At 44.5% G+C, this 26674-nt stretch overlaps 1 protein-coding gene across 4 annotated transcripts in view; it reads left to right on the top strand.

Moving 5' to 3' along the window:
• The window catches only part of ABHD2 (abhydrolase domain containing 2, acylglycerol lipase), a 40070-nt gene that overhangs the window by 6230 nt on the left and 7166 nt on the right, over window positions 1-26674 (top strand). For all 4 annotated transcript variants that reach the window (XM_080607637.1, XM_080607638.1, XM_080607640.1 and 1 more), the window contains 9 exons: window positions 3846-3932; window positions 4779-4979; window positions 13998-14173; window positions 15547-15714; window positions 18433-18616; window positions 22150-22242; window positions 23908-24018; window positions 25264-25333; window positions 26177-26261. In XM_080607637.1, coding sequence (XP_080463763.1) covers window positions 4786-4979; window positions 13998-14173; window positions 15547-15714; window positions 18433-18616; window positions 22150-22242; window positions 23908-24018; window positions 25264-25333; window positions 26177-26261 — 1081 coding nt within the window. In that variant the 5' untranslated portion in view covers window positions 3846-3932; window positions 4779-4785. The remainder of the gene's footprint in view (window positions 1-3845; window positions 3933-4778; window positions 4980-13997; window positions 14174-15546; window positions 15715-18432; window positions 18617-22149; window positions 22243-23907; window positions 24019-25263; window positions 25334-26176; window positions 26262-26674) is intronic.

The following is a 26674-nucleotide window of genomic DNA, read 5'->3' as shown; positions in this document are numbered from 1 at the left end:
TCTGACGTAAAGCTTGGCTTTTTCCCTTGTAGTGCCCTGAGTTCCCACCCTTTCCATAGCGAAGTTCCCTTCTCCCTAATGCAGGCCTAAATATCCTACGTGATATCAGCAGGCCTGTAACCTCTAGTTGTGCGGTGTATCGTGTGGGAGAGGTGTGGCTTTGACTTATTGATTTCCTGGAAACATTTCCTAAAGAACTTCAGTGAAGTAGCCTTCCTTCTCCCTTCGGGGCGTGGGGGGGGAGGGAACAATAAACCTTACTTCTGATATGAATCTTTCCAGGCACAACTCTGTAAAGGAGAGTGTTTGCTTCCCTTGGCTAGTAGACTTGCTTTCAGAATTTTCTTCCTTGTGCAAGCACCAAAACCAAATTAAACTAGTCCAAGAAATGCCCGATAAGTTAGTTAATGAGGTCTGCCTGCTTAATCCATTTAGAGAGAGCCTCTTTGGCTCTTTGAATCGTAGTGGGGAAGAAAGGGCATTGTGATTTTTGATAGAAGCTCTAAAAAAAAAAAAGCAAAGTTTTTTTTTAATGCTTTCCATCTTTGCCAGACATGCTTCAGTGTTCTTCTGTCAGCTGAGCTCCGTAAGCGCTAGCAAGCTCGAACGCAGATGGTTAGAGGGTATCTGGGAGGGTTTTGTATCAGCTGTCCTTCCTGGAAACTGGATTCCTCCAAGATCCTTCTGTAAATGAAACAGAGTATAAAATAACTTACTCGTAGAGTAAGTAACGAGCTGGCCCCTTGTTTGGTCTGTGGACGCTTCCACCCAGCTGCGTCTTCCCTTCAGCCCAAGGTATTTCTAATGCTTTGGTAAAACGGGTGCCAGGCTTCCAGTTCCTCGTAGGAAGGCCCTGAGGGCAGGCCCCTCTGGGAGCGGCGTCCCTTCGTGCCTGTGGCTCTCCTGCACGCAGGGCTGGGTGCAGCTTTGGCACGGGTGGAGGAGCTGCAGAGCTCGGTGGCTACCAAATCCTGTTTGGGCCTCCTTGAGTCATGGGAGTGAAGCGACCTCTGTCCCTGCAGGAGTCTCCTCTCCCCAGGGAAGTTGGAACAGAAACGTGTGCAAGTCCAGTGCGTTGTCAGGCATGACTTCACTGAGTATGCAAGTAAATATCTGGGTGGTGGCTTTCCCAAAGCCCAGCATCTTTGAAGGCATACGTAAGGAATTTGCTGTAGCTTCTTGGTACTTCCTTTTCTATCTGGAAAGCGAGATGTTGCTGGTTTTTTTCCCTCCTTACACTGGTACAAGTGAGATGCGCTCTGTTAACAGTAGTGCTAAAATAATTATTTCCTGCTTGGTTTAAAACTTTTTATTCTGTGATGAAAGAGCAGATGAAGACTTCACAAATCTAGCACTTGTTTTCCAATGATGGATTTTTAAAGTTAGTCCTAAGTCACAAACAGGACTTAAGTATACTGATTAAAGAGCTGTAGTTCATTAGGGATGTCATGCCTTTAAGTGACTTATAAATAAATAAAAAAAAGGAATTGTATACTTCAGGTTCATCAAAAAATAACATCCTTGGCCCTGAGGGCTTCAGCTTCCTGGTGTTCCTCCTTGTGGCTCTCAAACCCCGTGATGGTTGAGAAGGCAGGCTTGATTGCTTCCAGCAATGCACTTATTGTCCCTCGCTAATTTTGGCTAGCTTGCTAAAAACGAATCCCATGTTGTGTATACAGAAAAGGGCAAATGTCTGTTTGCTTGTATTAGTGCTGACCCATTTAGAGGAGATTCGGGATTAAAATTTGACTGGCTCAACGCTGTAGTTATCTGTACTTTTTTGTAAACCCGCAAGTTCATTGGGTCAGTGCAAAAAGGGTTTACCAAAACCGAAGCAAGGTGACCTCATCCCTGCTCGTAAATAGACATTTGTCCTGTGTGATTAGAGGCAGAGCTCTCAAATCCATTTCAGTAAGCTAAACCTTTAAATTTTTAGAGCCTGAGTACTCTGGCTCAGTTTCTGCACATCTGCTGTGGCTGAGGCAGGCCTAGGTAGGTCTTTGGCAATACCAAAACCTCAAGGAAGTGCCCTAAGTGCTGCGGGTGGGCTCAGGGGCACCGAGCTTACCAGCCTGGGCTTCTCAGACTAGTTTCATTGCAGAAATCGATCTGCGCAGCCAGCCATCTGTCTCCGTGTTGCTCGTACACACTGATCTGAGCCTGTGGGTAAAGATCCTGGCAAACACATCACCGTTTAGCACGTGTCTGAGGTGTCTGCATCTGCTTAGAACATGTTCGGTGAATGTGGCTTTAGACTCTGAAGGGGAAGAATATTTGTGTGTAAGTGACGAGGATAGCCCTGCCTACCAACCAGCTGGTTTTCCTCTAAGCAACTCCAAGCTGGTATGCTTTTAGAAGGTAACGACAGGCAAAAACTGAACCCAGCAGTACCTTAAGGTGGTGTGTCTGTAATCTGAAGTCTGGGAGAGGAGACTCGGGGAGGTGCAGGCTAGTTGGGTGAGTTACACTGAGTCACTAGTACAAAACGCTAATGACTAATTGTGCCCAGTTTTATTTTTAACAACTTCACTAATGATTGAAAGCTGTAAACAGCAAACTGGCCTGAGATCCATGTGGCAGGAAGGTCTTAGGTTAAGTTTGTCTTGGTGTCTCTGTTACTTTTCTGAATAAAACAGCGAAGAGAAAAAGCCAGCAGAACATTATACTTGGACTCGCATGATCTCCTGATTAGAAGGAAAGTGTTTTTTAATAACCTACTCTTTTCTCCCCTCTCCTATGAAGCTTGGGACTGAAAAACCAAAGCTTCAGAACTGTCCGACATTCAATGTCTTTGCAGTCCTCACCCTCTGTTCTCTTGCAGCACAGATGGCTGTGGTGGCAGAAACTTGTGGCTCTCCGGCGTGCTGCTGATCAATAGCTGATGTCAGCCTTGTTTTCTTACGAGGGCTTTTGGTGTAGCTGCATTGAGTACAGCGAGTACTCCTGAGATTTTTGTCATCCTGATAGGAAGCAGAGTAAGGCTTCAGTACGGCCTGTCCTGTTGGCATGTTTTCCAAGTCAGGAGGAGCAGACAGTTCTGGAGCTTTATCTTGGAGGTTCCGATGCCATATCGGTTTATTGTGTCTGTAAGGAATCCAGTTCTAACTGTACATACCGCTTCTGCTCTGCAGTCACAGGCTGGCAGCACTCTTTTATTGGTATTATCAAATTTCTGCAGCGAGCCTTGTGCATGTGCAGCAGTGTTAATTAGGTGGCTGTGTCTCAGCCTCCCGGTGGCTCTCACCTTCTTGTTGAAGTGTGGCATGCGTGATATGTTCTAACTCCTCAAAAAGCAAGTGTGGGAACAGACAGAGGCTGTTTGTAAACTTGTCTGCAGGAGGCTGCCTTGCTAAGCCTGCCTGAAAGTAGCAGGAAACTTCTTTCTGCCTGGCTTTGCACTTCAGTAATTGTGTAGGTACTACAAAAGGCTGAGAGGAACGGTGCTGTGTTTCCTCTAGTCTTCTAAAGGTGCAGAGATTTGGGCAGCTGTTGGAACTAAGGAGGGTGCCACCATCACCATCTGTGCAGAGATAGTGACTGCGTGGTCTTCTGCAAGTTCATAACCCTCTGAGTCGCTTTATTTTTCATTGCTGTTGTCTCTCCTCGTGAAGATATCCTCATGCTGCAGAGGAATTAGTATGCTGTAGGCAACTGAGCTAGTCTGGAAACTCCGCAGGCAAGAGGTTTGCAATGCAGATGGGTCAGAGTTGAAGTGGCTATGACCGAACACACAAATCAATTGCAAAGTCTGTGATGGGACCGCTGTATAAATTTGTGTTCTTCCCTTGCAGCCAAGAGATGCAGCTTTATCAGTAACAATCGATTTGTTTTCCCTCCCTTTGCAGGATAGCTCGGCTAGCACGTGGATCCAGACAGTGAAAATTCAACAGAGGACTGGCTATTATTCCTTGTTTGAAGAAAAAGTGACACTGGTAAGACTTTACTTGTCAGTTGCTATCTTACTTGCATTACCCATGTGGCAGAGGAGGGTCCAAGGGGAAAAAAAAGCGTCCCTTCAATACAGATGAAATATCTCTGTAATAACTGCATCCAGTTATTTGAACCATATGTTCAAAAGCAGCTGGCTCAGTTCAAGAATTTGATTTCAAACTGGAAGGATATTGTTATATTGCATTTCTTTTTAATTCTCCCTCCCACCCGTTTCCCGCTTCCTTTACTCTGAAGCCCTTGAAGGGCTAGATCTTAATCTAGTCCTCCTTTAACTGTGGAAGAACAGTGAATTAAATGCTGAACTCAGTGATATATATACAGTGACCACCTTAAACACATGCGGGAGTTAATACCAGTATAGCTAAGGACCTACCGCAGTAGTTCTTTCAAGTTCTCCTTTTCAAGCCTGGCTTGTACATCTGGGAAGAAGCATCTATCCCAAGCAGCCAATATCCCTTTATAGCCTGGCTTTTCACTCAGCTTCTATTTGAGCTAGGTAGTCTTGGCCAAGATCCCGAAAGCATTGACTGGCTGCAGTCTGCAGGCTTTGACACCTGAGATACTGTTACAGTCCTAGTCCAGCACTGATTAGGAGTAAATCTCCTTTCCAACAGGTCATCCAGTTTCCGTTCCTTTTGGTGGTCAGGGTGTTTAGAGCAGTACAAAATAAGTTTCCTTTCATCTTCAGAGTTGCTAGACTGAACTGATATACTAGGATTTAACTGACAAATTAAGGTGGTTAGCACAGTTTTGTCTTCAACATGGCAAGTGATATTCGTATCCAGCAGTATATTGTAGAAGGCTTTAATATTGCTCTTTATCTCCAGGTTCAACATGAGTGTGATGCTGGAAACCCCTGAGCTGCCAGCAGTGTTTGATGGGGTGAAGCTTGCTGCAGTCGCTGCTGTTCTCTATGTTATTGTTCGCTGCTTGAATTTAAAAAGCCCAACTGCCCCTCCTGAACTCATTTACCAGGACTCTGCTTTGTCCCGCTTCCTTCTCAAATCCTGCCCGCTTCTGACCAAAGAGTAAGTAGGAGCTTTTTCCATGTTGTCCTGTGTTGTGGGGAGCAGAGCTGCGCTTAGGCATCCTTCTGCCTAGTGTATTTCTTAATTATGGATACTAATGAATGGCAGGGTATTCTCTCGAAGAAATAAATGTCCTAAGTGCAGCACTTCATTACTGTTAGTGTTCCAGGTAGCTGGGTTAAGACCGACCCTTGTTGTGTGGGGCTTTCCACAAATATATGGAAAAACATGTCTGTGTCCCTCTGTATAGAATCTGTATGCAGGTACTGCAGTGTACAGCCTGCTGTCTGCGGAAACGGCTGAGGGATGGATGCAATCAGCACTTGTTCCTGTTCATGTGCTCTGCTCTCTAGTAGAGAAGAAATCTATCAGGGCTCGCAGGAAGGAAATATTTTCAGTGTGGCCATGTGCTTGTAATGAAAATGGGGATGGCTCTCAGTTGTAAAGTGCCTACTTCTATCTGAAGTGCCTTAAATTGACTGAAGGCTAATGAAATCTATTACTGGATAAAGCACATCATCATAACTAGTTTAATAAAGTAACAACATACTGGACAGCTCTAAGAAAATCCTGTTGAATTCACCCTCAATTTGAGATTATATCAACTGTATATCTGAGCAGATTGATCTTCAGCTTCCTGATCTAGGACCTCCAGAACCAGTGCAGTTGCCCTTACCTTCACCAATAATATGAAGCATTTACTACAACTTCATGAAGCTGTAGAGGGCCAAGGGCTTTGACACCGCAATCACCCTGAAAACTTGCAAGTCCTTTTTAAAAGCCCTAAATGCATCAATTATTTAGTAAGTGCTAAGTGCTGCCAGATGGACCTTCCTTTTGGATTGCTGAAGTCACACTGACTTAAAGATAGTTATTTCAGGGAAGGTGAGTCTTTTAGCAGTGCTGTTGGGTACCTTGGTTACATAAAGTGTTATGATCTTAGACCATAGGGTTTGTAAACTCGTAGAGAGAACAAAGTGTTATCTGTTTTAAATTGGAGCCCAAAGGGTATTCCCTGATGCACTCTCAGTTTAGTAGTAACGTATGTCTGAAGCTGAGCATTGAAGGTGAATATTATTTCTAGTACCATAACTGCAAAGCAGTTGCTTCCCTAGAAAATGTCAAGTTGATAGAACCTCCTTAGTCCATTTTAGACACTTGTCATTTAAGAGCTGGCACTCTGGATGGACGTGTCCCTAGTCACTGAAAGAGCAAGCATTAAGCTGTGCTGATTGCCGGTCTTGAAGATGTATTAATAACAGGGTAATCCTTAGAAATTTAGATGGATATGCTTGTTGTAGAGTATTTCGGAGTCTGTGTTACTGCTATTCCAGCACCGTTCCCATGGCACGAGCTCCTAAGCAATACCATATTAGAGCCATGTTTCGGACTTCCACGCAGTTGAAGAACAAAGCATTCCCAAAGGAGTGAAAATGCAGAACATGTCTAAACATTGTAGTACATCTGTTGTGTATTAGTTACAGGCGTGAAGAGCTTCTTGCAGAGCCCTAGCGTTGTGTTCATTGTGTGCACCCTCGCGTTGTTTGTTTTTCTCTGGATCAACTCGGAGCTCACGCTTGCCAGCTCCTCTGAATACTGTAGCTGTGATTTCCAACACCTGGTTCTTGGGCAGAATGTTGCGGGAAAGGCTTGTACCACCCCGGGAAACAAACAAATTAGAATAAAATACGTCAAGTAGTCGTTCAGTCTTGCTAACCTGTATAGCTCTGCTCAAGCAGAGGGGGATACAATGCTGTTGGTGATTGAAAGGGCTTACTGGAAGGAGAACTCAGTTGTAAAAATAATGTTTGAGACTCTGCTATTCTGTTGAGGTTATCGCAGACTTTTTTAAATGCAAATATTGAAATATCAAAGAAGCCCTGTCTTTATGCATCAAAGTCACCTGGAGACTAATGGGGAACAAATATATTTAAATTCCTGCAATTATGCATGAAATGGTTTGTAGTACTAATTAGGAAGAGCTATGTGGAAACATCTTGTGCTATACTCCACTGAAAAATCTTGTAAGGCTTTGATTGCTTGCTAATTATTCAGAGTGTTAGGAAAGCTGATTAAGCAGCTCTTTACAAATTCTACCATGAAAGCAAAATAAGTAGCCCAGCAATCCCTTCTGTTAGATCGGTGCTGGGTTTGTTGTAAGATCTCCCACTGATTCTTCTGCGCAGATGGAAACTGTCTTTCAGATGTGGTGCGTTCAGTGCCCGTATGCTCAAGAGAGGAAGGAGTGAAGGTACCACAAACAGGGTGCCAGGTAGAAAGAAATAAGCAAAAATTATTCTCTCTGTGCAGCTATTAAAAATAGCTGGAAAACACTTGTATTGTATTTCCCCTTCGTTGCATCATCCTTACCTATGGACTTACTCGATAAGTTGTAAACAGAGCGTCATTCAGTAAGCCAAGTGACGGTGGATGAATAATTTAAGAGCTTTGGATAGTAAAACTGCCCGAGATGGCTGTGTGCCAGGTACCTTGTACTTGCAGATGTCAGTACTGCTTTTTACAGTTCTCTGAACTGCTGGGAGCTTTCTACATATCTATCAAACACTGGTAAACAAAAGAGTTTTTGACTGGATCAGAAGGAATTCTCATCTGTTTCCCTTCCTTAACCAGTGTCCAGCTCTGTACTTCTGCTCACCAAGTGGAGTAGTGTAATCAACCCCTTTTTTATTCTAATATCTGCTGCTTGCTAGAAACCTCTTGCATACCAGTTCAGCTACTGGTACCCTCAAGCACTCAGGCCTATCCACTGGTGCTCTACTTTTTGTGTCTTTCAAATTGGTACAAAAAGTTTGCTGCCTCTTATTCCTGAAGAAATGCAGCATTGACTCTTTTGCCTCACAAAAATAAATTTGGCCAGTGTTTGCCTTCCTGGGCTAGAGATTTTTTGGCTGTTCCTAATTCTTCTACTGTCAAGTGTATGTGTGTCTAGTCCTGCAGAGCCATGGCACAAGCATCATCCTTATGGAGAATAATTTTCCTTGCCTCCTGCACACTTATATCCTTAATAAAGGATGAGGCTCAAGCAAGGCTTGATTTGTAAATCATCCTTTAAATACCTCTGGATTGGTCTGCAAAGGGGAAGAAATCGACCTGTCACCTGTTGTAATGCAGGTGGCAGTTCTCAGGCTGTCCCCTGATGGGAACAAATTGTAGACTGCTTTCTTGTCGTTGGTATCCGATGTACTACAGCACATCAGAGTAGATGCAAGAGTTAATGTTTAAAGTGTTAATCTCCTCGGTTGAAATGAAGTAATGCTCCAAAAATAAGCCTGTTGCTGAACTTCCACTTCAGATCTTTGAGGATCTGAATGCTGATGCTTGCTAATAAAAATAGCACGGTTTTTATGTGCTTTGTTTGAGCTGCTTATGCAGCTGCTGCTTTCCTAAATTCCTGTGTGCTGGGAGATGTACGTGCTCTAAAATCATAATCTGTTGTCCGACAGCCGCTAAAATTTAATCTACAAGCACAGATTGGAATTATTTTTAATCATAAAAATGCTAGGAGAATGTTTTTGAAACACCTAGGAGTTGCTGCTCGCAGGGACTGTTGTGGATAAGATATCCTATCACGACGTGGGGATGGGCTCTACAGCTAAAATGAATCACTTGGAGATAAAAACGCTCGCATTTGTGAGCAGATTGATGTAACTGTGAATTCATTTGGCCAGTTAAGGCACATGACATGATGAGTACATAGTTCACTAAAATCGGTTTCCATAATAAGTAACTGCAACCCCAGACCTGCTCTCCTGTCCACCTTCTGCTGCAGAATCCCGCCACCCAAACACTGAGTCCAGTTACCAGAAGTCGTAGCTGCGGGAAACCTGACCTGCCTCAGATGCTTCTCTTCTGCCACAGTACCTGCTGTCTATCGCAGCTCACCGAATCAAAACGGGAAGTCACTCAGACACGTTAGCTGAAAGCCTTTGGATCTCGAGCAAACCGGGAAGCCATTTTTTTCACGGAAGCTGAGATTTTTGTTTCCGCTACAGCGCAGCTTTGTGTTTGCATCTCCCACGTGTCAACACTTGGTTGTGTGCTCTATTGTGATATGTCATCCTCGTCCTCGTGCAGGCAAGAGGTCTTCTGGCGGCTGTTCCCCGCCCGGCTGTCTGCTCACACCTTGTTGTCTTGCTCCAGTAATCTCAAACTGCCGCTGCAGAGCGGTGGGAGTGCTGCCCGTAGGTAGACGTGGTGCCTGTGCCTGTGAACAGCTTGGCTGTAACAGGGCACGCCGAGGAGTGCGTGGTGAATCATCTCCATACAGTGAAACTTGCTGGCCTGAGATAATCCCTACAGGATAATGGTTTGTTTCAAAACTATTTTGGTCTGCAGCAGGCATTACGGAGGAGCTGAGGAAGTCTGTCTTGTCCTTGAGCACTTTTCCTCTTCCTGCTCTCAGTATCTGAGGGAGGCCACCTGCTTTTGTGAGTGAGAGCCCTTGTTTGAAAGACACGGTAAAATTTAGCAGTAGTGGTAGTTTCTTTGTTAAAACCTAAAGGACAAGGCTTGAAGGCTTCTTCTGAACTGAACACTTATTTGCTTGCCTTTAAGAGCCCACATGATACCTAGCACATGTTTTCACGTGTCCCACCCTGCTGAGCTTGTTTGCTTAAGGTAAGCCACAAGAAAAAGAGCCTGAGTACACGCTCCCCTGCCTACAGGGGGATTGTTTCGGAGGAGCATCTTTTTTGAGCTGTTTGCCATGAGGAATGTTGGCCTCATTGTAAAACAGACTGCGCTAGCTATAGCTATCAGCACTGGATATGGTTAAGTGTTTTCAGCTGGGTTGAGTATGAAAATATTTCTGGAACTGATCTTTACATAATATGGCTGAAATAAAATGTAGCTTATCTAACCTGCACTTTCAGAGGGTAAGGACTCTTGAATAATTCCTGGCTAGTGTTTTTTTTCTCACCGGTGTGGTTTCATTTGCCTTTGAGATTAAAGAATTCTTTCTATACTCTTCAGTAAAAGCAAGCTGAAAGTCTACCTAAACCCTGAATAACGACACAGGTTTTGTCCTTCAGTCCTGTGCAGTCTCGCACTGCAGTGCTCAGTACTTGGTCTTAAAAGTTCTTGTGGACTTCCTTCCATTGAAAGATGCAAAGTCACTCACAGGAAGACTTTCAAAACCAGGTTTATCTATTGCCAAAATAGAGGGTCAACAAAAAATAGTCTCAGATCTTGTGCTGCTACAGATTGTAAGGATGCTTTGCAAAGTCCAGCTTGCCCATCAGCTGAGCACAGCATTTTACTGGAATGCATCAATATCGACACATCCCTTTGCTACTGCCAAGGCTTTATAGGGTTTTGTAGTAGGTCAAATTGGCAGCTTGTTGTCTTGGTTAAAAAAAAAAGTCTAATATTTTAATCACTGTACTAGCTGGCTGCTTTTGCAGCAATCTGTTCTGGTGAGTTTTAATCTGGTTTAGTTTTTCACTAACTACGCAGGATTTATGCAATCTGGGCAAATTCTTTCCACACTCCCCGTTGAAGTCTTGTGATGTTCAGTCTCCTGGAGGCTGGAAACTAAAGGGACTCAGAGGTTATCTATCTTGTTCTATCCTGTAGCTTAAAGGTCAGTGGGCAGTAGTAAAAGAAAAGGTGGGTGAGATAACAAGCTGTTGCCATAACACTTGTGTGTATTTCAGAGTTGTAACTGGTTCTTCTTAAATGCGAACACCAGAAATTAATGTATTTAAGTAAGACTAAGTGGGAGTAAGAAGTCTCTGCATCACAATAGTGTCCTATGTACATTACTCACGCTGGATTTTGACCTTTGAATATTCATCTAGAAGTGTAGTTACACGCAGGGTGACTAATGCTAGCACATCTCTGCTGCAGGCAGAGTCATGCTTAACTTCTGTCAGCTGTTTAAAAGATAAGCTGAGCATTTTTCTTCCTCTGTCTATAGGATGCTCAGAAACACTGGCTCGTGCTCTCTGAAGGGACCAGGCAGTGAATTCACCCTTTTCTGTAAGGCTTTGCACAGTTTTAGCACAGATGGAAATGTGAAACCCATAGGCAGCCGCTGTCCCTTGTTATAGATGGAGTCGTAGGGATTCCTGCCTTGTTCTCGGTCCTGTAACAAAGGATCTATCAGGGAAACGGCGTGTGCTCTTTGCCTATCAGAGAAAAAAAATGGCATAAAGCTTTGACTTATTGAAGATCAGTACTTCAGGCAACTTCTATAGTCAGATTATTTGAAGGCAGTCTTATTTTTTCCCCAAAGAACCCAGCTGTGAGTTGAGGAAGCAGGCTGCACGCTGTTGATAAACAGTACTCTCGAAGCCATTTGTCTGCGTTTAAACTCCAGCAGTGGTGGGCCTTGAAGACTCTTCTAATTTGCTTTCTAACAATATCCTGTGGTATGTGCGGCTGCAGCTGCTGCATCGATTGCTCTGGAGCACTGTGACTTACAACCGGAAACCAAACTGCAGATAAATGAGGAAGGATTTGGTGCTTGCACAGATCTTTGGATTTTTCATCAAAGTGGCAGCATTAATCAGTCACAGCTGTATAACTTAGCTCCTGTAGCTGGAGAAATGGCTTTACTATTATCCCTGCTGGGTAAGACTTCAGATTCTACCTGGGATAATTTTGACTCTAAGAAGTGCTGTGTAGAAAATCACCCAAGCTTCCAATGTCCGTTCTTATCCTAAGGTTAGAAACAATGCCCCGATGTTGATGTCGGAGTCTCTTCTGGAGGAGCTGCAGATTCTGATGGGTTGTATTTGGGGGGGGGGTGGGGGGGAAAGAAAGCTACTAGCAAAATGCATCAGCAAAAGACTTCTGTAAAAAGTCAGGCGCCATCTAGGTATGGGGTACAGCTACTGAACTGCTTGTGATGTAAATATCTGGGGTGAAAGTAGCTGCTTTGTGGTCTTCTGGAAGAGCAGTGTCACCTCCATCTGGTGTAATAGTTACAGGAGCTGCTCAAAACCCTCTGCAGTGAGCAGTATGTGACCTGAGCAGAGCCATCCGTAGTCCTTGTCCCGCCTTGTTCATACTGACTCTGTCCCTGTGTGTGTCCGCTTCGTGTTAGGAGACAGTCCGCTCCCTTCTCTTCACCTCTACCAGCAGTTACAGAGGACGAGTTTGCACAGTCCCCGTCGTTGCTGGGAATCTGCATGGCAGGCGTGCTGCTCCTGGCAGGCGCCTAGCTGCAGTGCGTCTCCCGGTGTAGAGATGTGGGGCTGATAAAAGATGGGTAGCGCTGCCAGTCTCATTTAGACTGTATGAGAAGCCTTCCAGGTGAGTGAGAGAATCCAAGAGGCACTGGGGGCCGGTTTACAAGGTTACAAGCATCAGCTGGCAGCTCTCATAGCTTTTTTTTTTTTTGAAGGGATATCTACTACTCTGGAAAGCTGTTACGGGTTTCTTTGGGAACTACACTGGTAAAAACTGGGTGAAACTGTACAATGGGCTATTGCTGTGTTGCTTTGACTTGGAGAAGGCACCCTTACGGATGAGGGAAGAGAATGGAGAACAATGGGTATCCTTCTGCAGGAACTGCTGCTCTTGTCTTGCTAAACAGGCACTGGGAGTTCTTCTGTACAAAGTTATTTTTAAAGGGTATGTAAGGGGGACGGGGCTACAGATGTGGCACTAAGAGCTGCCATGGGGAAGCAGATCCAGTGGTGATCAGTGTCAGAATAAAGCAAGGCTTCTGTTCAGTCACACCCTGATGGGTTACAGCCTTAAGGAATAAATTGGATGAGCCTAAAGCTGCCTGGTATGCTGTGAACAGGGAGAGACATGAAAGAACAGGATCCCTGCTTCATGTGGTCCCAAGCAGTAGATGGGAATAAGTGCAAGAAGCCCTAAAAAAAAAAAAGGGGGGGGGGGGGGGGGCGGGAAATGTGTTGCTGATCTCTCGGGATGCAAGGTGGTGGGGGCAGCTCTCAAGTTTGTTCTGGATACCCAGCCCTGTGCAGCAGAGACCACAGCTCCTTAATTGGAAGCATGTTCCCTGGGGCAGCTCTTCTCCTAAATAATGAATCATTCACACTTTCCTGTCAAGAGGTGATGTAAGCCTCATTTTAAAGGCAGTGGCTCAGTCTCTCCTTTGCGGAGTGGCCAGGTGAGTGCCCCACCAGCACCACTGGGCAGCAGCACCTCTTCTGTTAGACCACTTGCAGCTCTGCTTGTAGCAGCGGAGCAGAGAGCCAAGCTTTGAACCCCTTCCAGCTAACGGCTGCTTACCCCAATGTCTTTTTGGGGACTGCTAAAGCCAGAAAGAAAAAGGCAGTCTGTTTGGGCACCTAGCTTTAACATGCCCTTGGTAAACAAGGTTGGTGGAGTGCCCCTCTTGTGGTGAAAGGGGTGGATTTATTCAGTGGTGTTTTTCTTGGTCAGTTCTTACAGGTCCTTTTGAAATTGGTCCTGCTTTATTACCAAGCCCTGCTTGAGAGGCAGAATTTCCCCATACCGTGCTCCTCATTCAACTGAGAAGAATATTTCTGTAGAAACTTGTCGCAATGAGCAAGTCTTGTGGCTTTTAGTCTTTCAGACCTTGCTATGAATCCTCTTGTTTCTACTGCTGACTTATGAAATCGAGTGCTTACACAAGTCCATGTGGCTCAACCCAGCAGGCTTCGGTGCTTCAATTAAAACAGATTTACAATATTTGACAAGTTCTGAAGGTCAGGTTGGTTGGCTAGCAACGTGCTGTTCCAGTCTCAGTAAGACAGCAGGTCTCTGCGTAGTCTGTGAGAAGCATTTGTGCACGCAACATTTCAATGTGTAGGAATGTCTGTGTCTGCGTTTTGGCCTCTTCTCTTAGTGCTGATCTCTCAGCAGGGAGAGCGTATCAGTCTCTCTGCTCTAGTAAGACTGTGAAGAGCGGTGCTGTCGGTTCAGTCACAGCAAAAGCAGTTTTGTGTTTGTTACTGTGTTTGGAAATGAGGGGGAGACTTGTTATGGGATTGCTTGTGTGTTCTCAAAGCTTGTTAACGCAGCAGGGATGTGTAACTAAGTGACTCCCTCTTTCAGGTACATTCCACCCCTGATCTGGGGCAAGAGTGGACATATCCAGACTGCCCTTTATGGAAAAATGGGGAGAGTGAGATCACCACACCCGTACGGACATCGCAAGTACCTCACCATGCCAGATGGAGCAACAGCAACCTTTGATCTCTTCGAGCCACAGTCCGAGCACTGCACCGGAGGTCAGTCGAAGCAGCGGCTGGCTGCGTCTAGCTGCTGACCTGGGTTCTGTGCTCTGGGGCACGGAGGAGGATAGATAAGAGCCCTGGTGCTTGATTCTCAGAAAGGATAGCTGTTAATTTTGGTGGTAGGAAGGGGGCAGCCACACAGTACTAGGCAACCTGTGGAGGCTGTGAGACCATCTTGCTGTGCACTCGTATCTCAGACAGCGGAGCAGGACCCACTAGACTATTAACCTTGTGTGGCGAGGGGTGGACATTAAGGAGCAGCAGAAGTGTTCCATAACCCCTCTGTATGAAAACAGTCCGTGTGCTTAGGATATGAAGGAGTCTATACTATAAGAGAAATCTATGCAAAAAGTAGAAAATCCCAGTGATCTACTGCATTACGTATATATACTCAGAGTGAATGTCAGATTTAAAATGCACTATTACTAGTGGTAACAGCAATACTTAAAATTGAGTTACTGTGACTCGACTTCAGTAGTACAATCTAACCTCTGCTGTAGCTGATTTCATTGTAAGCCCACGACTCCCATTTGGCCTTCAGAAAAGGCCAAATTCTTAACATTATCGGAGTTGAGATCTTTGTGGTATAATGCTGTGCTGCAGCAGTTTCTGTTGTCCTTATCACTGAAGAGAATCTGAACAGTGCTCTCCTAATGAGGCAAAAACGCACAGTGGGTAGAGTTAGAGCTTTGCACGTAAGTGCAAAGAGTATGATAGCTAATTGGAAGTACATATGCTAATCCTGAATATATTTTACTGTCCTCACTTGAATTACGGTAACGGCTTTCTTAGCTGATAAAATGATACCTTGTTAAATTGATGAGCAGTGCCAGCAGATCAGATGTTAGATTAGCCACAAAGCAGGTGATGGCTAATGTCAGTTGGTCAGAATTTCTGTGCTTAGCAAAGCTTCATTTTGAAGATCTGGGTTGCGCTGGATTCTGAAAGGGAAATGAGAAAAATAGCTTAGTGTGCCTGGTGCATGAAGAAGCAGTGGGCTCTAGTGCTTCCACACGCTTAGCAGTCTCAACAGGGGCTGTCAGAAGGCAGAACGTGTGTGATGTCAAACATCTTTCTTCAAAGGGAAGGATTTTCCCTTGGTCACTAGGCAGTTTCTGTAGAACTGTTTGGTCAGCCTTCCCCGAAGTTAGAAAATTGTTCACCTTTATAACATGAATTACTCGTTATCCATCTTTAGCAATAGAGCTGCTAGTCTTCTGTCCCACACCGGGCTTTTTGAAAGAATAGTAGGGATTTTACCTTTCTTCTGGTATGTGGTTTCCCATGGATCTGAAATGGAAAGCTTCTGAATTTCTTAATTTGCATGAAGTGACATTTACTTAACTTCCCTCTCTTTCTGTGCACAGAGGATGTCACGATGGTAATCTGCCCTGGGATTGCTAACCACAGTGAAAAGCAGTATATCCGCACTTTTGTTGACTACGCGCAGAAAAATGGGTACAGATGTGCTGTTCTGAATCACCTGGGGGCCTTACCGAACATCGAGCTCACTTCTCCACGCATGTTCACGTACGGTGGGTACTGCGACAGCTGACGGCTTTTGGTCTTGTGGAATTTCTAGGACTTGATCAGGCTCCTTCAGCACACCACAATTGCCATAGGGGAATTAGGCTGATCATTTTATACTGTTTCTTAGGATCTAAACCTAACTGATGAGGAAGAAAGGGGCTAATACCAGGATTCAGTTTTTCTTTCTTACATATGTTAGGACTAGGATAATTAAGGAGACCGTTTTTGAAAGAAAAATTGGAAAAAAAGCACTCATGGCTACTATGAGCCTTCTCAAATGACTGGAGAGATGCTTAAATGTCAGTTTAGTGGGCTATGAACAAACTTGGCTCTGTAGGATAAAAGCTATTTCTGACACTTTGGAAAATGTAGTATGAGAAGGAGTGTGTACCAGCTTATCCAGAAAGTACACTTCTGTTGTAGGAAGGACTTGGTCAGATTGGTCCCTGAATGTAACGCAAACGTCAAGGAATGGCAGCAGCTCTGTGGTCTGACAGTAAAACTACAGAAGCGGTAGTGCTTATCTACTGTGATGTGGGGCTTTCATCTTGAATATAAGGAAATCCTTCTTAACCTAGAAATCAAAAGGAATAAAGTACTTTGAGGTGGGTTAAGAGTGACTCTAGTTATTCTTAACTGCCCTGATAGTGTGTGATGTGATCTTGGTAGAATGTGGCCCTCTTGCCAGGGACCTGATCTGCTTGTTCCTGAGTTCTGTTGAGCCTTCATGTCCTTTACCACAAACATCTATAGTTACATCAGGAGTCAACTGTGGGTACAATAGGCTGGTGTTGGGTTTCTTTATATTTTTTTTAAAGGTAACTAAGATACTTACTGCTAAGAGTTTGGATTAATAGCTTGAATGTTGATCTTGAACACTTGAATTGCCAAAACATCTTGTGCTTGGAAACGCTGGGTCTAGCAGGCAAATAGGCAGTAGGTGCTTCGTTGCTTGTTTTGTAGCTATTAAATCTGCTCCTGAGACGACAAACACTTCAGGAATACCAATAATACCAATAGCCTCAATTTGTAATGAGGTCCTAGACTGGTAGTTGTTTTGAGTCTACCAAGCTTGACTTCCCTAAAGCATTTGCTTTTTTGATAGAATTTGAGAGCTTCCTTCCAAAAATAGTACCTTCCTAGGACAAGGTACAATCCCCAAATTTGCTGGCTGCTCTCTGAAACTTTCGGCAGTGTCATGCTAGCTTGATACCTAAAAATAATGCCATAGCCTAAATTTTTGAATAATTAGCTGAAATAGTTAATAAGGGACTGGGGAGGAAGGGAAGTAACACCACCATCAGGGTGTATAGATCTGCTACCGCTCTGCCTGGTGCTGTTTTGAACAAGATGGTGCTCTAACTCTTTCTCTATCTAGTGTCAAATGCAGTCTAGATTTCCCAATCCTCCTCTAATTTTCTGAGAGTTTGCTGGAGCTGATGGCAGATTGTTCATTTCATGTAGCTGTCCTTTAGACCTTAGGGAGCTATTTTGCAGTGTAGCTCTGAAGATATGCCTTTCTAAATCTTTTACAGCCTTGGGAAGGGCAAGGAATGTCTAGCGCTTCCTTTGAGTAAGACAGTGAATCACTTAACAAGCAACTCTGCCAAGTGTTGTGCCAGCAAGACCCTGCGCAGACTTTACTCTGCCTCCAGCCCAAATACCCTGTTGTCCTTCCAGCTTATGCTGGATTCCTGATGCATTTGTTGGGGAGCAAGTAGCATAAACTTGATTTGCTGAATCCACGAGCCTTTATATCGAGCTTGACCTGTTGCTGTTCTAGCTTCAGGTTTCTGAAAGGGCTGCCAGCTGCTGTCAAATCACGACAGTCAAACACTAGTGTTTTGACCACTGGCTTCTTCCAGAGGAGACTAGAGCAATGCAGCATTTGTCATCTTGAGGAAAATTGTCCATTACCAATGTTCACAAGGAAGTGCCCAAGCTGTGATGAAAGGCTCGGCCAGAAGCCTCCGATTTCACTGAAGCAAACGCAAACTGTAGTGCTCAGCATCTCCTCCAGAGCTAGCCAAAACCTGTGCCTGATGTCTAGCAAGGATGTTGCTTTTGGGGTCAGGGCATACTGGAGCAGCACTTGGGTGGCACAGTGTACAGTCCGAACCCTCTGGATTTACCTTCCTGGAGCAGCTCCGCAGGACAGAGCTGAGATTCTGGCTCTAAACCGGAATAAACAGCTGTAGTTTTATTGCTTTTGTTCATGTGATGCCTTCTGTGCGGTTTGAAGCACTGAGTCCAACTGGAAGGCTAACAAAGTGCATAGCCTGTTGATACCATTGTCCTAATACCCTCAGTTTGGGAGCTGCTTCTCTTTGTCTCCTCTTTCCACTTTCCAAACTCAAAGGCAGGAGAAATAGCTGTAGGTACTGATATGCAGAGTTTTTGCATAGCAGTGTCAAAGCCAGGGTTATTTGACTTCACTTCTTCAGTTGCTTTAGAAAGGAAGAGTTTGGATTGTCAGACTGGCTGTTCCAAGGGTTAGATTTTTTAGATTTTATCTTTGGCAGTCAGTCAGACAGGCATGAGCTAAGGTCCACAGGACTCATAAAACAGACATGAACATGTGTGTGAATCAGAGCCCTTAAAATCTTGAGGTTATTGAAAAGTCAGAAAGGGGAAGAAGCTGAGCTTAAAGCATGCAACTGGAGTTTGAAGTAGAAATCTGGGGCTGTTGGAAGATGACTCTTGACATTGTCCTTATTTTTCAGGTTGCACCTGGGAATTCAGTGCGATGGTTAATTACATCAAGAAGACCTACCCTCAGACCCAGCTGGTTGTGGTAGGCTTCAGCCTGGGTGGAAACATCGTGTGCAAGTACGTGGGGGAGAGCCAGGCCAACCAGGAGAGAGTCCTGTGCTGCGTCAGCGTGTGCCAGGGCTACAGCGCGCTCAGGTGAGTCTGCAGTGTCTCTGCTGGCCTCTTCTGGGTGGGGAAAAGCATGCTGGTTCTCTTGCACCTAATCAAACTAGTCTGAAGGACTACAGGATGCCACCTTCCTGAAGCAGCAGTCAAAGCTTTGTTGATCACCAGCACAAACAAACTGTGTCAGCAATACAAATTAGCTTTCTGTACCTGGCCAGGTAAACGCTGGCAGCTTCTGCGCGTGCGAGTTGGCCTGCCTGTGTCGTGGCAGAACTGCTGGTGTCGTAAGGAGAGGCATTCCCCATGCAGTCCTGGTTAATTAAGCAGGCAGGCTGGGCAGTGAGACAAGCTACTGAGCTGGTGCCAAGTTTGAAGCAATAGTTTGCTTTCTCATCGCTCTGAGGAGTATCACTTAGTCCATAATAGCTTTCCTGGCTTCGCTGCGGAGTGTCATCCGGCAGCTCTTATCTGGGGAGGCTGGAAGGACACAGCTCATACTCTCAGTCCATGCTCCCCTCTTTCTGGGGGTGCCACTGAAACAGGCAGGGGGCTGGTGGGAGGATAAAGAGGCTCTTGCACCCTCTGCTATCTGCCTGAAATGGGGAAGGTGGGGAGGCTAAGGCTTATAGCCCGAAGGGCTGCCTAAAACATTAACCTGTTGTTCCCTGCCTGGAAGCCGAGGCTGTAGCACTTCACAGGAGCTGTAAGGGCTCCACCTAGCGTTAGCACTGACATTCACTGATGGGGGGGTTTGGGCACAGCACTGCTGCTTGAAAACCGGCAGCCCAACTAATGTGCAATAACTTCCCGTGTGCACAGTTACTGAAGATTAAAACAGTGTAACTCGTTAAGCTAATGCTCCCAGTTCTTGCTGTCTCCCCATATGGACAACTACTGAGGTATGGCTGATTGTACGGTAACTTAATATTTGAAAAGCAGAGAGGCAATTGTCATTGCTCAAGGGGCTGTTGAGGGCAGGGTGTTTGTGTCAAGATCCTTCGGGCAGATAAAGATGGAACTGGCAGCACTGCGAGGGGCTTGCTGTAGAACTGGGCCTCCCAGCCTGGTGAAGCTAGCCGGAGCTCTCCGTGCTGCTGATGCTCTACCTCTGCTGTGACTGGTTTGGTATTCAGCAGTCTGAAGGCACCTTTTGTAAGTTAAGCTCTTACAGGTGAAAGTAATAAGTTTTTTCTGGAAGCATTAGGTGTGGCTAAAAGTTTGATAGACAATTCAGTAACATTCCAGGGTACCTCATGCCTTCTGAGACTTCAGATCAGGTGTGACTGTTGCTAACAGTGTGCAGTCTACTGCTAGGTCCCCAGGAGTTCACACCCTTAGAAATCCGAACAGATGCGTTCAAGAATAGTCTGTTTTTGTTTCAAGTAAAATGTTGTTCGTTGTCTTGAGGTTCTGGCACAGAGCATCCTATTGAAGCCTGCTCCTGAAACTGTTTTTGTAGCCATCAAACGGGGTTTGCAAGGATTGCATCTGGCCTTGGCCGGTTTGATTTATCTTACACAGTTATGCAACGTTGTATTTCTGGTCTCCAAAACGTTCTGAGTAATTCTGTTCCCTGAGCTGATTTCTTAGTAGTATGTCATGATGTGCTGGTGAAATGGCAGAGTAAGGACAACCTGTTTAACAATGCTGCACTTGGATATCTGCGTGGAAAAATAACAGCTGCTCGTGTGAGTTTAATGCAAGTCTTCTGTGGGTTCTTGTGGATTACTGAGCTCTTGACTCCACCTGCTGGGTAAACATCTACTAGTAAGTCTCCGGTCACAAAACATCTGCTGTGCATTACCATGCACTCAGCAGGAAGGCTTCTCATATCTTGTGTCTCCCCACCTAATATTTAGTGCTGCTTTTAAATGCTAATTAGACAAAGAGCTAGGGGAAAGCAACGTCAGTAAATATCCACGAAGTAAATGACAGCATAGGGTGGGCCTTGTACCCCTGGCTATAGAAGGGGGAGGGAAGAGGTACAAAGCATCTCTAGGTGGAATGGATAAGCCGTAGCCTTCCTGGACTTGGTCTGCTAGGTGAAAATAACTGGTTTCTTCCCTCTGAGCTACACAAAAGTGGATTGCCCTGGTTAGATTACAATTCCTCTTTTTCTTAGCTTGTACAGCCTTTATCTGCAAATATCTTTAGGAAGTAAAGGGGAAAAAAATAGGAAAAAGTGGTGGTGAGCAAGATGAAGTAGGCACTTGAAATTTGAAAGCCTTTCCAGGGCACTAAGCAAGTGTCCCATAGAGGGGCATGGTAAAATAGAAGGCTCTGCTGGTAGAAAATGGGTCTCAGCTTAATGAATTAACACAAAGTCTGGGGAATTTGTTCCCTGAGGCTAAGCAGCGACATGTCTCCTTATTCCTTAATCTCTGCCTGCACAGGCTTGATTCTGCTTCTTGATCTTGTGGAATGCATCTTTAGTGTAGCTACAGGCTGTGGGGAGAGTCCCCACCTTTGAAACCGGTGCAGTCCTCAAAAACACTGGAAGTTGCATTTTTGTCAGTGCTTGCAGCCCTTCATATTAGGAGCCCTGTTGTCTGCCATAGTAATTGTGGGGAAACGTAGTAGTTTTAACTTCAGTTGTCTTGAAATGACTTTAAAGATTTGCTTGGGAAATCTTTTCCTGTCTTTATTCCCCTGTCCTGGTGTAAGCATGGTAGCTATAGCCTGGTTAGACAACAAGTCCATGTTGCAGCATGGCTTGCAAGCAGGCAGCTTCCTTATGCTCTGCTAGGAAACCTGCAGCTTGTGGCTTGGAAGGTCGTGATAAATCCACTGTAGTTCTCATGGTATGTTAATGTTTAAATGGGAGTAGTTCAGTAGCTGAAACTGCCTGCTCCCAGCATTCTTAGGTGGCTCAGTAAATGATAGTATGTTTCCTCAGTAACAGCAAACCCTGGTAAGAGTAAAGCTCTAACCTGCCCATGACCCTGCAGAGCCAAGGAGTGCTTGTATCTGGCAAAGCTCACAGAAGTCTGGACGACTTTAATTCTGTTTTAACAACAGATAAGCTGTGAAGTGCTGTTCTGCTCTGAGAATAGGTAAAGGCTTCAACTCTGATGCCACTTGCAGCTGCAACGAGTATTTATCCCTGCAGTTCCTGCCAATGAAGGTAAAACGATAATAGTGTATGTAAATATTGCAAACATCTGCACAAATGATTTCCTTTGCAAAGCTATTACACACAGTTTTTTTCAGCAACAGGTTTTAGTCCTTTCCTTGGTGGTTCCATTAAGTAAATTGCATTCAACTTATGCGAAGGGATACCAAAGTCCTCTTGTCAGTGTTGCAGATCTTGACTGATGGCTCCTAAATGCTCTGATCAGGACAGCTAATTGCATTGTGCAAAATGAGACTGCAGATCTGTTCTCTGATACTACCGAACTTCATCAAAGTAGAAGTCATTTCCTGGAAAAGGTTAAGCTATGACAGGGAAAGCCTGGAGATTTGTTTACTTAGCCTCTAGGCTGCAGTGAGATGTTACGGTGTATTACTCTGATCTTTCAAGATCTCCATTAACAGCTTAGATTGTTTTGCTCTGTTTTTTCTAGGGCACAGGAAACCTTCATGCAATGGGATCAGTGCAGAAGATTTTATAACTTCCTCATGGCAGACAACATGAAGAAGATCATCCTTTCTCACAGGTAAACTTGCATTGGTGCTGCTGATTGGGTCAATTGCTCTATTGGATTTATCTTCTCTTCTCAGTCAGACTTTGAAAATCAGACTCCTGAAAGATTACGCACAAATCCCCTGCTCAGTGTCTTTTAAGTGCAGCAAGAAAAAGAAGGGGAGCCCATGCCAATTGCGTATGCTGTAAAATATACAAATAAGCTCTGGTGATCCTGTTAGAAGAAAGCAAGCTTTGTTGTGGTTTTTTGCCTTCTGAGGAGACTTGCTTAATGAATAAACAAGATGAGCACAGGAAAACATTGTAATTAAACTTCAAAGTGGAGTATTGTGCATCTGTTTCACTTCTAGCTAAAGAATCCTCTATTCAAGGAGCCTCTGGTTCTGCCACCTACTGGAGGTAGGATTAATCTTCAAGATCTGCTGCAAGGGGCTGCTGCTTATCAAATAAGCAAACAGTCATTCTGTAGATCTGGCTTCTAGTTTTCTTCTCCGAAGAGCATGTAGCCAGCAGAATACTTAGTGCTGCTCTTCCTAGAGTGCTACCGTCCTTGCAGTATCCCTGTGCTACTGTTGTGATCTGTGGCTCTCAGATTCGAAAGGAGTGTGTTTGTTAAACAGGTGACATGCTCCGTGTTGTTGTTTCCTAGACCAAAAATGATCTGGGTCCTTCTAGGGCAATGACTATGGAAGTACCTCATCTGTGGATGCTAATTAAGGCCCATTCCAATGAGGAGCATGTGTCACTTGCCAACTTTTGGTTCATAGCTAACACTCCTGTGCAGTATGAAATACTCGCAGGAGGAGTTAGGACAACTGATGTGTAGGATGATCCACGTAATTCACTCCAGACTGATAAATATTTGGACAACTTGACCAGATTATACATGTCAGGGTATATAAGCCCCCATGAAATGGTGCTTAGATTCATAAGCCAGATAAAGGCAATGCTGGCTTGAAGGAGATTCAGTTAAGTAATCTTTTTTTCCACAATCGTTTGTGCTCTAAGGCAGCTCCCCCAAGTCAAGCCTAGTCTCCCTCCTGCTCTGCCCTGCAGCTGCTTCTAAAAGGGAATAAAAATCCTCTCCAACTTGCGGCCTTTGTTCTATTTGTTAAGGGAGTGGTTTGTTCTGGTGAAGAAACACATCCTCTCCTGAGGGTAATAACTAATTATGACAAGTGTCCATAGTAAATAGCTTTCTGCTAAGGTAATGCCCCCAAGTAATTTCTGCTGGATGAGCTAACCTAATATCTGTGCTGGGGAGACTTCAGGACCAGATGGTGACGGGGCTGCTATGCCCAGGACTGCTAGTGCTCTCCCCGAGCCACCCACAGGTTTGATCTGAAGCCAGAGGACCCTCCCTCCAACATGAAGCCTCTGTTCTAAATCCCCCTAGTGCTGTCTGTTCTGGGAAGGCTCTTTTTAGAGGCACCTTTTGCAGTTTTTCAGTATAACGAGAGCGTTTTTCTCTGAAGTGGCTGTTAGTTTCTGTTGTACCTCATTGTGAAGGGAGGTGGACAAAAAAGCTGTGCTTGTTTCCAAGAAAGCCTCATGTATGTAGCCCACTTCTATTCTTATCTTGTCAAGGATTTGGTAAACTCACTTGCCCTTGAGCAGGTCATGGCCGTGCTGCACTCGTTATGGTGTTTGGATATTTATCTTGTTATTCCTCTTTCAGGCAAGTTCTTTTTGGAGATAACGTGAAGAAGCCACAAAGCCTTTCAGATGCTGATCTGAGCAAACTCTATACGGCAACATCCCTTATGCAGATCGATGATAATGTTATGAGGTATGAAGGGGGACTCTGTGCTTCTCCGTGGGTCTCTAGAAGTGCCTTCTGTTTTAAGTGTTACTCTTGCATGCCTCTCGCTGTGCCTGTAGGAATCTGCTGAAATGCAGTGCTTACAACCCCAAATCCTTCCTCGTCTTTACATGGAATAAAACTACAAAAACCAACCAACCTTTATTTTTGACAGTCACAGCTTCTGTAAAGTCATCCAGGAGGCATTTATCTGTAACATCTGAACCTGCAGCCCAGAATAAACTAGGAAGAGGCAAGCCCTTGCCAAGAGGTCTACAAAAAAAAAGGCAGAATGTGGAAAGCATCTCAGAACTGTTCATGAGTGTTTTTAGTCCTACTTGAATTTTCAAAAACAACCCTCCCCCCCAGAATAATACCTTCTCTGTGAACATTAGGACTGGATGAGATAACACGAACTTTTTAACTTGTCATACTTACACCTAAATTAAGCTCTCTGCATTATTAGGCAGCAGTCTGTTACTGCCTGTGTCCTTGAAAACAACTTAGTACTTTGTTCAGTGGCTGTGATCTTGCTGTGGCATGTTCTATATCAGGCATTGACACCTTTACAAAACGCTGAAGCTGTACGCTGTCAGCTATACAGCTAAAAGGTTTTTGGAGGACTAGGAATATTGCAGTTTGTTGTCTTTCTGAAAGTGATTCCTAGGGGAAATATACTTGTCCTTCATCTCTGAGGCCTGTCTACTTTGGGCCTACAGCTGCATCTGTGTCTCCTACCCCAGGAAAAATAAAAGCACTTGAGTATAGGCTCACTGAATCCTTGGTTCGAGATGAAGGGCTAAGGATATTGCAAAGAAATGGAACCACAGTGAATTCTGGGTGGCTTGTAGGCAGGCCCTTTTGTCCAGTATCTTTGAGGTTTGTAAGCTGTGATGGTTTTATATTTGTAAAGGCTTTCAGGCAGTGAATAAGTTTATAAGTAATTTGTACAGAAGAAAGCAAATTAAGTTTAAAAAAGATACCTTGAAGGCTGCTAGACTTCCACTTGAATGTTTAACTTGGTATGTGTAGAAGAAACAAATCCTGCTATCAGTGTTTGTGTAAGCACAGAAAGCATAAAGGCATGTGCTGCCAAAGGTGAATTTTGCAGAGATGCTGGGTAGAAAAAGGCATCGTCCTTAAAAATATGGGTCTGGGCATATATGTCCTTACCTGCAAATGGGAGTCAGGTGGATACTAGAAACATGATGGCAATGACACTGTCCATTCCAGGAAGTTCCATGGATACAGTTCCCTGAAGGAGTACTACGAAGAAGAAAGCTGCCTGCACTACTTGCACAGGGTAAGCTCTTGCAATTGACTGCTCTTGTACTGTCTTCTTCCTACTGGAGATAAAATGCTCAGTGCTTTCTATTGCTGATACATAAACACAGCTGTCTTAGCTTGGACTTTTAGAAGTATTCAGACATGGTATTTTGGAGTGGGATTCCAGTTCTTAGTACTCCCAATACTGGTTCTAAATGCTCTGGGCTCTTTAGAGAGTGTAACTCTGGGTAGTAGCATCCAAGTGACCTAGGTAAAGCCAGAAGTTCAGCTGAACCCCTCTGAGTATAGGTGCATAAGGTGGGAAACGGGTGGTGGCATACAGCCTTCCAGACAGAAAGGACTGGATACTCTGGAAGAGGCTCAGCACGCTATCTGGAAGGCAAATGCTTAGCAGGCTGAAGTGCTGCAGAAGCAGAACTGGAAAATTAATTCCTTCTTGATTTGCTGAACCAGAGGATGGAGACACTCCAAGGGAGTTTCCTGGACTTTAACCAAGGTGTCTATAGCAGCTGGCACTAGCTGCCTGATGTGCAAAGCAATGTAGAGTAAAAAGGGTGTAGCTATTTGAATTCTGAGAATGGGGAAGATCTGTGACTTAATCTGTGTTTGCTCTGTTACACCCGTATCACTTTTCATACAATTGAATTGGAAAAAAATAAAGTGCTGCAGAGTACTCCATTGGTAAAAAGCCACCAGTCTGAATTTTTGACTGTTTTGCTGATGGATCTCCAGATAAAGGACAACTCTGAAATAAGATGTCTGAATTGAGCCAAGCTAAGAAGCTTTGTAACAGTTGATAGAAACTCAAATACCAACCCCTAACTGTTGTTTTTTCTCTTTACTATGTTTCTTGATGCAGATCTATGTTCCTCTTCTGTTGGTTAATGCTGCTGATGACCCTCTTGTGCATGAGAGCCTTCTATCAATCCCAAGAGCTCTTTCAGGTATGTTGAAGCAGTCTGCTCCAGCAGTGCATATTTGTGTACCTGCAGCTTCCTTATCTCATCATGATCCGTGATTACAAAGCAGCTTGACTTGCCTTATTATGTCCGTAATCCTGTGGGAGGTGTACTAAGCCTCTTTAAAACACCAGTTGCTAGAACTAATGAGGTTCTTTGTGAGGAGGAAGAACTTGAGTCCTCCTTTCGGGCATCTTCTGCTGTTTAGGCTTGTGTTGATAGCCAGCAGTTCACATTCAGGTTACTTTCTTGAATGGAGAAAAAGAAAATGCTTCATGTTTTTTTCCTCATAGGGATTTACTAGAAAGGTGGGTTATTGCAGTGATAGTTTTGAACAGCTATAGATGAACAGTCCCCTTCCCTGATGAATGGAGCCCATGCCTAGTTGTGTTATTTGA

This window comes from Anser brachyrhynchus (assembly GCF_964034855.1).
Source record: "Anser brachyrhynchus genome assembly, chromosome: 11".
NCBI classification, from domain to species: domain Eukaryota; kingdom Metazoa; phylum Chordata; class Aves; order Anseriformes; family Anatidae; genus Anser; species Anser brachyrhynchus.
Note: the sequence above shows the minus strand (reverse complement) of the source record. Positions and strands in the feature narration are given on the sequence as shown.